The 12,009-nt window shown below is 42.9% G+C and overlaps 1 protein-coding gene across 1 annotated transcript; it reads left to right on the forward strand.

The window, feature by feature from the left end:
• Positions 1 to 6,427: 6,427 nt before the first annotated feature.
• On the forward strand, positions 6,428 to 6,956 carry LOC122740098 (60S ribosomal protein L21-like). Its single transcript, XM_043981945.1, has one exon. The coding sequence runs from the start codon at positions 6,428 to 6,430 to the stop codon at positions 6,908 to 6,910; it is 483 nt and encodes a 160-aa protein (XP_043837880.1). The 3' UTR covers positions 6,911 to 6,956.
• The last annotated feature ends 5,053 nt before the right edge of the window (positions 6,957 to 12,009 follow it).

Below are 12,009 nucleotides of genomic sequence, written 5' to 3' on the forward strand. Positions count from 1 at the left end.
GAGGAGTTAGTTGTGCAAGCCTTGCCTTGTTAAGGCCTGGAACAAGTTTTGTCATGCTAAGGCTGAAAGGACAAAAAATATCCTTATTCTCTAGAATTATTCTTGCAGAGATTTTATTTGATTTCTTTGTTTTTTTTTGCTTTAAATACTGAGCTATCCTAATAATAAAGGGTGCACACAGTTATTCACTCACAAGGTGGTGCTAATGCATCAATTATTTATCGTCTCTGATTCTCAACCCCTGTCAGCCTGAACTAACCCCCCCCCCCCCCCCCCCCCCCCCGTCCCGTCCCGTCCCGCCACGTGTAAACTCAGAGGACAGGGACCATTTTATATTTTGCCTTTCTATACTTAGCACAGTGTATTTATTATACACGGTAGGCATTTAATTAATAAATGATTGTTGAATTGGGTTGACTGTTTTTGAGTCCGCTCTTTGTCTCTGCAGCTTGGTTTGCCATGACTCCAAGGTACCTTGCTAATGTCCAGTTCTACCTAGCCAGACTATGTCTTTAGTGTTCCATTCCTCCCCTATCATGGTCCTGCCTGCCCCAGTGCCTGACTCCTCTGTCCTGCAGCCAAGTCCAGAGGAAGTCACTGAGTGCTGAATTTTCAAGGGACCAGATGAGGAGAGATCAGGACAATGTCTCCTGGGAGGCGAGACAGGGTATTTGGCCTACTTTGAGATTTTGCTTACAGCTGACTCTATACCAACAAAAGGGAATACATTTTTCTGTTTCCTTCTTCCTATGCAATCTGACCTCTGTTCCCAGGACTCGGAAGTCAGGGTAATGGTAGAATTTAGCTACACCCTGGGTCAGATAGATTTCTGTGGTCTGGCCTTGGAACCTAGCCACTATCTGTACCATTTTCTCTTTGGGGTAATGCCTCCTGAGTTCTCTAAAACTAAATACCAAATGGTTTTGTGGAACAGTGGCTGTTTGTAAGACTTTCCCCAGCAGTACAGACTGGCCCCAATGCCGAAAGAGTCCCCGCCTTGATCAGGTTCCTTGACTCTGTTATAAATATGTACTCTCTGATGTCGTCCCCCATTGGCCTATTTGCCCTTTCTTGAGGCCTGCACTCTGCCAATGTTGGTTATTCAGGCTGGACTACCTACTTCCACCATTCAGTGCTAGAAATAGCAATTTCCTTTAGGCCTCCTTTGGACACAGGAGGAGCGGGTTCTTTCCTGTCTGGGTGCTAATTCCATCCTGTTTGGTCGATGTTGGCTTTGCAGTCGCTCCCCCATTCAAAGCACCTTAGTGATTTATACTGAGAGACAGCATTCTATAGATAGCAGTTTTCAAACTTCTTGGTCTCAGGATCCCTTGAAAATTGTTGAGGAACCCAAAGAACTTGGTTTCTGTGGTCTACATCTATCGATAGTTATCTATTTGGGATTAAAATTACTTAGTATTATTATGAATATTATGATTTTGAATGAAATTCAAATTGAGCGACTTGGATTTGAAATTATAATTATGAATTTGATCTCATGGAGCCCCTGAAAGAGTCTCAGGGACTCACTGGGGGTCTCTGGACCGCACTTAGGAAGTAGCTTTATAATCTTGGGTGAATCCCTTAACGCTCTGGAGCCTCAGTTCATATGTAAAATAAAGATGAAAATACTTTGGCTACCTGTGTCAGAGGGTTGTCATGTGGAAAGTGCTTTGTAAAGCAATGTAGTAAGGTAACCTTCTATTATTATCACTTAATAAAGTCCAACTAGTCTGATTGATATTCAAGGACCTTCACTGTCAGTCATCAGCCTTCTTTCCCAGCCTCATCTCACTCTGCTCCTCCCACACATACTCTATGCTTTCGGCAAATGGAAGAACTCATTTCCCCCGAATATATGCCCCCTTCCCCAATCCTTTTTTTTTTTTTTGAGCTATTGTCTTCTTTTTTTTATGAACTTAGGCAACAATAGACACAAGCATTTCAGTATTACAACAAAGAACATGAAAGAGGATTTTAAATGTTTTATATGAAACTTAGAATTCCTGGTGCATCTTTTATAAATTTTAATGCGATGGTACAAAAGTAAGAATGCTGCTGGGCTTCTCTCTGCCCCTTTCTGAATTTCCTTCTGCTTTCTTCTATATATTTTCAAACATTTCACTATGTTCTTTTTTTTTTTTTTGAACCACTATTTCTATCCACAAACTTCTCTTAGGCCCATTTCCTGCCCCAGAAAAGAGACTCTCTCTTTTAACCATTATATATAGTCAAGGAAAACACATCAATGCATTGTTTCTGTCTGTAAAAGTATATTCCTTTCTTCACCTCAGTCGTTATCAACTCTCTGCCAAGAGGAGGGAAGCACACTCAGGCAGCTAGGTAGTGCTGTGGATAGAACACTCCAAGTGGATTTAGGAAGGCCTGAGCTCAAACCCAGCCTCTGATACTTACTAACCATGTAGACTAGCACCTACTTTCCAGGTAGTTTATAAAGCACTTTGTAAACTTTAAAATGCAATATTGATGGGCAGCTAGGTGGTGGAGTGGATAAAGCACCGGCCCTAGATTCAGGAGGACCTGAGTTCAAATCTGGCCTCAGACACTTGACACTTACTAGCTGTGTGACCTTGGGCAAGTCACTTAACCCTCATTGCCCTGGGGGGAAAAAGCTATGTTGATGCTGGTTCTTCTTATTGTTCTTTCATCATGAGTCTTCTGAAAATCATGATTAGTCACTGCATCAATCAGAATCCTGGAGTCTTTTGAATTTGTTCTTCTCTTTATTATTATAATCAGCATGTGAATTGTTCTCCTGGCTCTGCTGACTTCAAGCTGTATCAGGTCATATAACACCCCGCCTCCCCTGACCCAGATTTTGCTGAAACATAGTTGCCATTTCTTATAGTTCAATAATATTCAGTTACATTCATATACCACAACCTGTTCAGTCATTTCCCAATTGATAGGTACCCACTTGGTTTCTATTTCTTTGACTTAGAGTTAAAATTCTGAAGCAAGATCACAGAATTTAAGAGTTGCAAGGGACCTCCACAGCCACCTAGTCTAGCCTGTGTATGAAGGAATAGCTGGCTATACCAACGTACCAGAGGCTAGTTGTCTAGCCTCTGCCTGCAAACCTCTGAGGAGGGAAAGCCCACCATCTCCCCTGGCAGCCTATTCCAGTTTGGGACAGCTCTCGTTTTTCCTGATATCAATCTGAAATTGACCTCTTTGCAGCTTTCACCCACTGTTCCTGCGTTTTCCCTTGGGGGTCAAATAGAACAAATTTAGCCCCTCCTCCACATGACAGCCCATCAAATACTGGATGCCAGCTATCATGTCCCTCTCCCTTCTTCTTCCCACCTCCTCCGAGTCTTCTCTTTTTCAGCTGATCTTCATTTGACATGTATTAGCCATAGGCATATATGTACCTAGCTCATCAACCCACTTGGGCTCTGCTATCCTGCCCTGCCTTCCTGGCAGCCTGGATCTACATACTTTTTGCTAAGTCTTTTTGGCTCTACTTAACTCATCTAGAGATTTGCTCTTAGCATAGTTGGGAAAGCATTGTAGCTAAGCTGGGCAGGTCAGGAAAAGTAATTGCAGCCTGAGTGCCAAGAATGATGGTGATTATGGTAATGAGTTTTATGGAGTACTTGGCTCACAACAGCCCTGAAGGTTGGTAATGTCAGGAGGGCATTGTAGAATGGAGAGAGTACAAAATTTGGAGTCAGAGAGGAGGGAGAAAGAGAGAGAGAGAGAGAGAGAGAGAGAGAGAGAGAGAGAGAGAGAGAATCCTGACTGCCCTTTGTGAGTAAGGTGGCTCAAGGACATAGGCCTTCCCTTCTTGGCCTTGGTTGGCTCATCTATTTTTTTTTGGTGAGGCAATTGGGGTTAAGTGACTTGCCCAGGGTCACACAGCTAGTAACTGTCAAGGGTCTGAGGCTGGATTTGAACTCAGGTCCTCCTGAATCCAGGGCCAGTGCTCTATCCACTGCGCCACCTAGCTGTTCCGGTTGACTCATCTTTAAAATAATGCTGTTGGACTTGATGACCTCTGAAGTCCCTGTATAATCATGATGTTACTGATGAAGAAACTAAGTTAGCTCAGGGATGGGAAGTGACTTGAATGAGGTCACATTACTAGTGTCAGGATTTGAACCAAGGACTCCTGACTCCAAGTGCAGAACTCTTCTCTCTTTCCTCTGGCGCTTCTGTTTTTCCAAAAGCTGTTAACAGCTGGTATGTTTAAACCATGGAAGGCAATCAAAGGATTTTTCTGACTTCTGATCCTTCAGGCAGGCCATAACTCTGTGATCTGAGAATGTGTGAGGGTGAGACAGGCACAAATGAAGAGAGGAAGGCATGACTCTCATGTCTCAGGCATCTTAGGGCACATGTGTTTTTCTCTCTGTGAATATGTGTGTTTTGCCTTCCCTCCATGAAGAACATGTCTCACTCATATCCCCTGAGATGTGTCTGGTGGGAGACTGTGACTTCCTGGAGGCTCCAGCTTGGAGAACACCCCTGATCAGGGGCCTGGGGTGTTCACTCCTAGACATCCTTAGCTGCCAGAAGAGGTTGGAGTGCTTCATTTAGTGTGTATTCACAGAAGGCTTTCAATTGGGAGTGTAGGGGCTCCCTTTACATTGAAGGCAAGTTTCCTCAGTGAATTAGTGCCCCCGTCCTATGACTGTTTCCAAGATGACAATGGAGACTCCCAACTATTACTCTTCACACAGGGCAGAGAGTAGAGGGGTGTGCAGAAATGCAGTTGAATACCCTTGGGAGCTTGATTAAGTTTATATTGTGGTCACCAAACACACCGACCTAAGAAAAATGAACCTTAGTCTTCTGAAAACATTATGAACAAGCTTCTGTCCCCTGAAAATGACCTCCTTCCTCTGAGCTTCAACTCTCCACTATTGGACTGCTTTCTCTGATCCCTTGTCATACTCAAAAGTTATCTCCCGTGGCTTTGGAATTGTCAAGTTAAGTTTCGTCATTGGTCATCCTCTATGACCAAGATCTTCATAGTATGGTCAAGAAGCAGCTTCTGTTTCCTTGGGTGGGGTCGCCTATAGATTCATCTTGGTCTATGCGGTTCTGTACAATGGGATGTACACATTATCCCTTCAGCTGGGCTAATTTGTTGCTCCTGTCCCTGATTGAGAGGCTGCAGACTCCAATGGGGAACTAGCTGGTTCTTGGTGATCTAACGCTCCAGGCTCAGTCTTGCAGCACTTTTCTAAGTCTATTCTTTGTCATAGGGTGTGTCTTGATAAATCAAGGAATTCTGACCACAATATACATTTCAATGATAATAATAATTATTATATATAGCTATCGTTATAGCTAATATTTCTATAGTGGCCCATTACCTTATCCACCTTGACAGCTGTGCTAGGTTGATAGGTGCTGTGTTAAATGCTTTATAAATATTATCTCATTTAATCCTCATGATGACTGTGGGAGGTATTTGCATTTTAAAAATGAGGAGGGGTAGCTAGGTGGCTCAGTGGATAAAGCACCAGTCCTGGATTGCTGAGTTCAAATTCAGCCTCAGACACTTGACACTTATTGGCTGTGTGACTCTGGGCAAGTCACAACTCTCATTGCCCTGCCCCTCCCCCCCATGAGGAAATGGAGGCAAACAGAATTTAAGTGACTTGCCCAGGACCATACAGCTAGTAACTATCTCAGGCTAGAACTCAGGTCTTTATGATTCCAGGTTCAGTACTTCATCTACTGCAGCATCCTCCCTGTTGATTTCAATTAATTAATCAATAATTCCACAAGTATTTACTAAGTGCCTATTATGTGTCAAATGGGGGCAGATAGGTGGCTCAGTGGGTAGAGCACTGGGCCTGGAATCAGGAAGATTCATCTTTGTGAGTTCAAAAACTGGTCTCTGATACTGGTCTGTGTGACCCTAAGCAAATCACTTAATCTTGTTTGCCCTAGTTTTCTTAACTGTAAAATGGAGACCCTGGAGAAGGAAATGGCAAACCACTTCAGTATCTTTGCTAAGAAAACCCCAAATGGGATCACAAAGATTAGGACATGATTGAAAAATGACTGAACTATGTGTCAGGTAAGGGGTTCAGTGGATAATTGGATAGTACTGGGTCTGGAGTGAGAGAGACCTGTGTTCAAATATCACCTCAGACACTTTCTAGCTGTATGACCCTGGGCAAGTCACTTAAACTCTGTTTGCCTTAGTCTGCTGCAGAAGGAAATGGAAAACCACTCCACTTTGCCAAAAAATGAAAAACAAAAAACAATCCATGGATTGTAAGGTCCATGGGCCACAAAGAGTCCAATATGACTGAACAACAACTATGTATCAGGCTCTGTGCTAGGCACTGGAGATATTTACAAAAGAAAGAACCTATGCCTTCTCTCAAAATTTTCATAGAGCTTCCTTTCCACCAGCTCCACCATATTCCAGTGAGTTGCCAAAATGATGAACACAAAAGGAAAAAGGAGAGGAACATGTTACATGTTTTCTAGGCCCTTTAGAAAACATGGTGTTGTTCCTTTGGCTACGTATATGCGAATATACAAGAAAGGTGATATTGTAGATATCAAGGGTATGGGCACAGTTCAGCAAGGAATGCCCCACAAATGTTACCATGGCAAGATTGGACAGGTCTATAATGTTACCCAACATGCTGTAGGCATTGTTGTAAACAAACAGGTTAAGGGCAAAATTCTAGCCAAGAGAATTAATGTACTTATTGAGCATATTAAGCATTCTAAGAGCAGAGATAGCTTCCTGAAGAGGGTAAAAGAAAATGACCAGAAGAAGAAGGAAGCCAAAGAAAAGGGCACCTGGGTTCAACTGAAACGTCAGCCTGCTCCACCCAGAGAATCACACTTTGTGAGGACCAATGGCAAGGAACCTGAGCTGTTGGAACCAATCCCCTACGAATTCATGGCATAAATGACTAAAAAACATAATAAAAAGATTCTTGGATTATGAAAAAAAATTTCATAGAATCAGAAGGGGCTTCAGAAATTGTCTAGTCCTACTTGCCTCTGAAAAATTAAACTCTTCTTCATAATCTAAGATAAGTGGTCATCCAGACTTCACTTGAGCACTTCAGTCATGGGGAACTCATGATCTTTCAAAGAAACTGGTTCTATTTCTGAATAGTTCTAATTGTTTGGAAGTTTTTCATTATGAAAGGGGGTGGGTATATATGTATGTATGGGGCCCACATTCCCACAACGTTTGGAGCTGAGTCAGCCTTGTTCATTGAAGGAAATTCTCTTTGGAATACATAACCCAGAAGCTTGTGTGTGGGCTCCATAGCCTGGTGACATCACCTAACACAGACTCGGCTTGGGTAAACATACTTATGGTATGCGCAGTTTAAAAGGTTGGGGAGTCTGATGAAATGAGGTGGCTAAAGTAATGAAGATGAGAGGCAAGGGAAAATGGCAACCATGTCTAGACCCCTCTTCTCCTTCCTGGGGTTAGCATAGCTAGCAGAAGTGGTTGCAGTTCTCAGAGAAGTCAGTATACCTCAGTTTGCTGTTGCATTAAGAGAAATCAATCACAATTTCTACAATGCCAATCTTGCCATTTGAGAACCCAGAACACTCCAAGCCTGCCTTATCACTTTTCTCTGAGTAAATTGATGTGCCCCTCTACTGCCATACTGGGAGAGGCAGGAGGACTCATTGGGAACCAATTAGACTTCCCAGGAGACATGTTTCTGGGATTGGGTGCCAAGAGTGCTTAAGACCTGATTCAATCCCTTGTCATCATATCATCTGTTTTAATTGTAAGGGAGTTTGATTACGAGAGTCCCTGAACAATTTGAAGAGTTTGTCACTCAACTAGATCAGATTATAATGCCTGAACCTTTGTTTGGAGGCATTTGAGGGACTCTTCCTAATGGACTGGTAGGCATGAACACTGACACCTTAATCTTCAGGTTTTTGAGACTGGGGCTATCTTCAAAATAATCAGATCAGAGGGGCAGCTAAGTGGTGTAGTGGGTAGATCACTGGCCCTGAAGTTGGGAGAACCTGAGTTCAAATCTGACCTCTGACACTTACTAGGTGTGTGGCCCTGGGTAAGTCACTTAGCTCCAATTGCTTAAAAAAAACCCCAACAAAACCCAAAAAATATCTGGGGCCACTTCCACTCATCCTGATGTTTATCTTGCTACTGATCCCAGATATACAAAATAATTGGATCAGAGTGATGGACTCTCATCAGGACGGTATAAAAGAAGATTTCAAAGCCAACTCCCTCCCTTTCTTGCTCTCTTGAACTCTGAGAAGACAGACTGGTATAAAGCCGAGCAGAATTGTGTTTAGGGATTGGGGTGATGTGGAGAGAGAGCCTGTGTCCAGCCATGGTTTCTTTATCTGATGGGAAGTGGATGGCAACTGGCCGTAGAAGCGTGGTAGTGGTAGGTATGTGTTCATGGACAACGTTTGTGAACCCCCGACTCCTGTGCAGAGGAAAGGTACCTTTTAGTTTTCTGGGTCGTTTGGTCCCAGAATCAAGCCCTCTAACTAGAGAAGGGAGATTCCTTAATTAGCACCAACTTTGGGAATTGCCTTATTGATAACCCCAATTTTGTGAGCTTGAGCTTGAGACTTCCTAGAGAGAAGAGATTTTCTGATGGAGTGAGCCCCTTGGAGAAAGAAGGAGGATCATCTTCAAATTCCTGCACAGCATTCTTACTGGACAATACAGGTCTGATGGGAAGGGGAGACTTTTTTTTAACAGCCCACAAAGGATGTTTGACTTCTGGGGGGAATTTAACCATAGGTGGGGTACTACTATTCCTGAATAGACTATATAGGACTCTCTGAGAAAAAGAGGAACTCACCAAAATGTCCAAGGATCTCCCTAAGAGCAATCTCCACCCCCACCCCAGCTTAGCTCCCTTCTGAGGGGAGTTGAGTTTTTGAGCATTTTATACATTTCTGTATCTGTTTAGGGGCTTCTGTGAGTTCATTAAATCTTGTGAATTTTCCATGGGGTACAACAAACTTTTCAGTACCTGTTGTACATTTAGCATCTTGAGTCATTGTAGGAGCTAAGAACCCCTTTTACCCACACTCTGGGAAACCTAGACACAAACTATTCTATAAGCATATTTGGAGATTCTGTGGGACATTTCCAGATGGGGGCAATGAGACCATGAAAAATAATGACCCATTAAGGCCAGTCCTCAGGATCAAACCCAGTACATGGGAGGCTAGAATTTTGGGGAGCTCTGGGCCATGGTTTGTATAATTCAATATTTTTGCTTTTATGATGACAATCTGTCATCGGGTTTGCTCTGGTATAAAGACATACATTGGTAGAGGCTAAGAGCTGTGAATTTAAACACCAATATCACAATACTAATACTAATAAGAGGCAGCTAGATGGCTTAGTGGATAGAGCACTGGGCCCAGAGTCAGGAACACCTGAGTTCAAATCTGACCTCAGACACCTACTAGACAAGTCACTTAACTGCACTGGAGAAAGAAATGGCAAACCACTCCAGTATCTTTGCCAAAAAAAAGCCTGGACAGTACTGGCTGTGATGGTCCACAGGGTCATGAAGAGTTGGACACAACTGAACAACAATAACCCCCATTCTTCATGGATGCAGTACTTTGGTGGTAGATGGAGAGAAGGGGATAAACACTAAGGCTATTCTTATTCATAATTTTACAAAATTGGGAAGGGACCTCAGAGTTCAAACTAATTTGTATAAGAATCTCTTTTGCCACATACCCAGAGCATGATCTTTACTTGAAGTCTGATAATAAGGGGAAATCTACTACCTTCTGAGGCAGATCATTCTTCTTATGGACAGCCCCAATGGTTAAAGTTTTCCCTTCATGGAGTCAGGGAGGGGCTTGTCCTGGTGCTTGGTCCTGCAGGTCATTACCTAAATAAACAAACCAACTTCTATCTCCCACTGCTACTGGCTCATTTCCTTATTAAGTCTCTCTCTGCATTCAAGCAGTCCACATTGTGAATATCTCAGAGATTACTAACACTGGAGAAATTCTCTAATGGGCTCACCTCTCCTACATCTCTGGGGTTCCTCTAGCTCCAGGGAAGCAGAGGGAAGAATGAGCTGTACCAGAATCCCATATCACCAACCACAGTCTGCTCCCTGCTCTAGTCTATTAGCACTAACCAGCCTGATTTCATGCATCTTTCCCTACTTTCCATTATGCTCTGCCACACCACAAATCTCAGCTCTACTTTTCTCCTGCCACAGAGACGGTGACAAATTCCTCCAATACCTGCCACCTTGCCAGGAGAAAGATGGAGGTCCATTCCATTGAGGCTCAAAGGCCTCCTCGTCTATCTTTCCATATGACTGACTTCTCTATGTCTTGGCCACATGGCTTCTTAGGAGGAAGGAAGTTAGATCCAACGTCCAAAGCCCCTAGGAACTTAGGGACCTCCAGAAAAAATGTATGTGCTCAACAGTGCAGATATCTTCTAGGTTTACCAAATCTCTATGCCAATGTGTTGGGGTAGGGAGGGAGGGAAAGGGTCTACAGTCACACTGAGCTTCAGTCTCTCTCTTTATATCTTCTACCCATTGTTCCTTGTTCTGCCCCTTGGAACCAAGAAGTTACCATTGTCTTCCATTACATTTAAAGTACTTAAAAAAACACCTGATTGGGTCATTTTTAACAGATACTTCAATCCCTGATCTGGGGATTACCCCCAAATTCATAATGGCAAGACCATAAAATTCATGTCTTAATTAATTAGAAACCAGCTGATCCAACTCTATCCCCACTCCCATTTTACAGGCTGAGGAGACTGAGCACTAGAAACATGAAATGATTCCCAAGATCACATGGGAATCAAGATTTGAACCCACTTTCTCCAACTGCAAATTCATCCTGCTTTCCACTATACTGATTATTTACTGAGGTGTGGCAGGAGCATTTTGCCCCAGGGTATATGTGCCAGCTTCTCCAACCTTTCCCTGCTTGCTCATTTGGCATAAGCCCAACCCAAGATACACCAGCTCCATTTTGTCACTCTTTTTTTCCCCCAGAATGTTTATTTTTTAAAAAATTTATATGTACAATCATGTTAAACATATTTCCACATTAGTTATTTTGTGAAAGAAGAATCAGAACAAAAGAGGAAAACCACGAGAAAGAAAAAACAAAAAAAAAACAACCAAAAAAGTGAAAATAGTATGCTTCGATGTGCATTCAGACTCTAGTTCTTTCTCTGGGTGTGGAGAACATTTTCCATCATGAGTCTTTTGGAATTGTTTTTGATGATTGTATTGCTGAGAAGAGTGGAGTCTATCACAGTTGATCATCACACAACGTTGTTGTTACTGTGTACAATGTTCTCCTGGTTCTGCTCACTTCACTTAGCATCAATCCGCTTTAGTCTTCCCAGGTTTTTCTGAAATCTGCCTGTTCATCATTTCTTTTTTTTGGGGGGGGGGGCGCGGCATGAGGCAATTGGGGTTAAGTGATTTGCCCAGGGTCACACAGCTAGTAAGTATCAAGTGTCTGAGTCAGGATTTGAACTCAGGTCCCCCTGAATCCAGGGCTGGTGCTCTATCCACTGTGTCACCTAGCTGCCCCATATCATTTCTTACAGCACAATGTATTTCATTACACTCTTATACCACAACTTATTCAGACATTCCCTGATAGATGGGCATCCCCTCAATGTCCAATTCTTTGCCACCACAAAAAGAGCTGCTATAAACATTTTTGTTTTGTCGCTTTTTCTTGCTAATTACAGCCCTGCTTTTGAGAAGCACAGGCATGACCCCTGTCTTCTCTACTTTGGTGGGATGGGCAACGTTGATCAACTGCCTCTGCTAACATCTCAGGCCTGTCAACCATTTCCTTTTCCTAACAGAAGAGTGCTGAAGAAGTTCCAGTAAATCTAGGGGCCTGATGAACAAATTCTGGTTAAGCAGAGGAAAGAGACTGGGTTGTAGCTCCAGGGGGAAAAAAACTCCCCGCAAACAAAAATATCACTGTGTGTGAGTGAGCAGAAATGCCAGAATGTAAGTTGAGTTT

The sequence above is a fragment of the Dromiciops gliroides genome, chromosome 1, assembly GCF_019393635.1.
Source record: "Dromiciops gliroides isolate mDroGli1 chromosome 1, mDroGli1.pri, whole genome shotgun sequence".
In the NCBI taxonomy this organism is placed as follows: domain Eukaryota; kingdom Metazoa; phylum Chordata; class Mammalia; order Microbiotheria; family Microbiotheriidae; genus Dromiciops; species Dromiciops gliroides.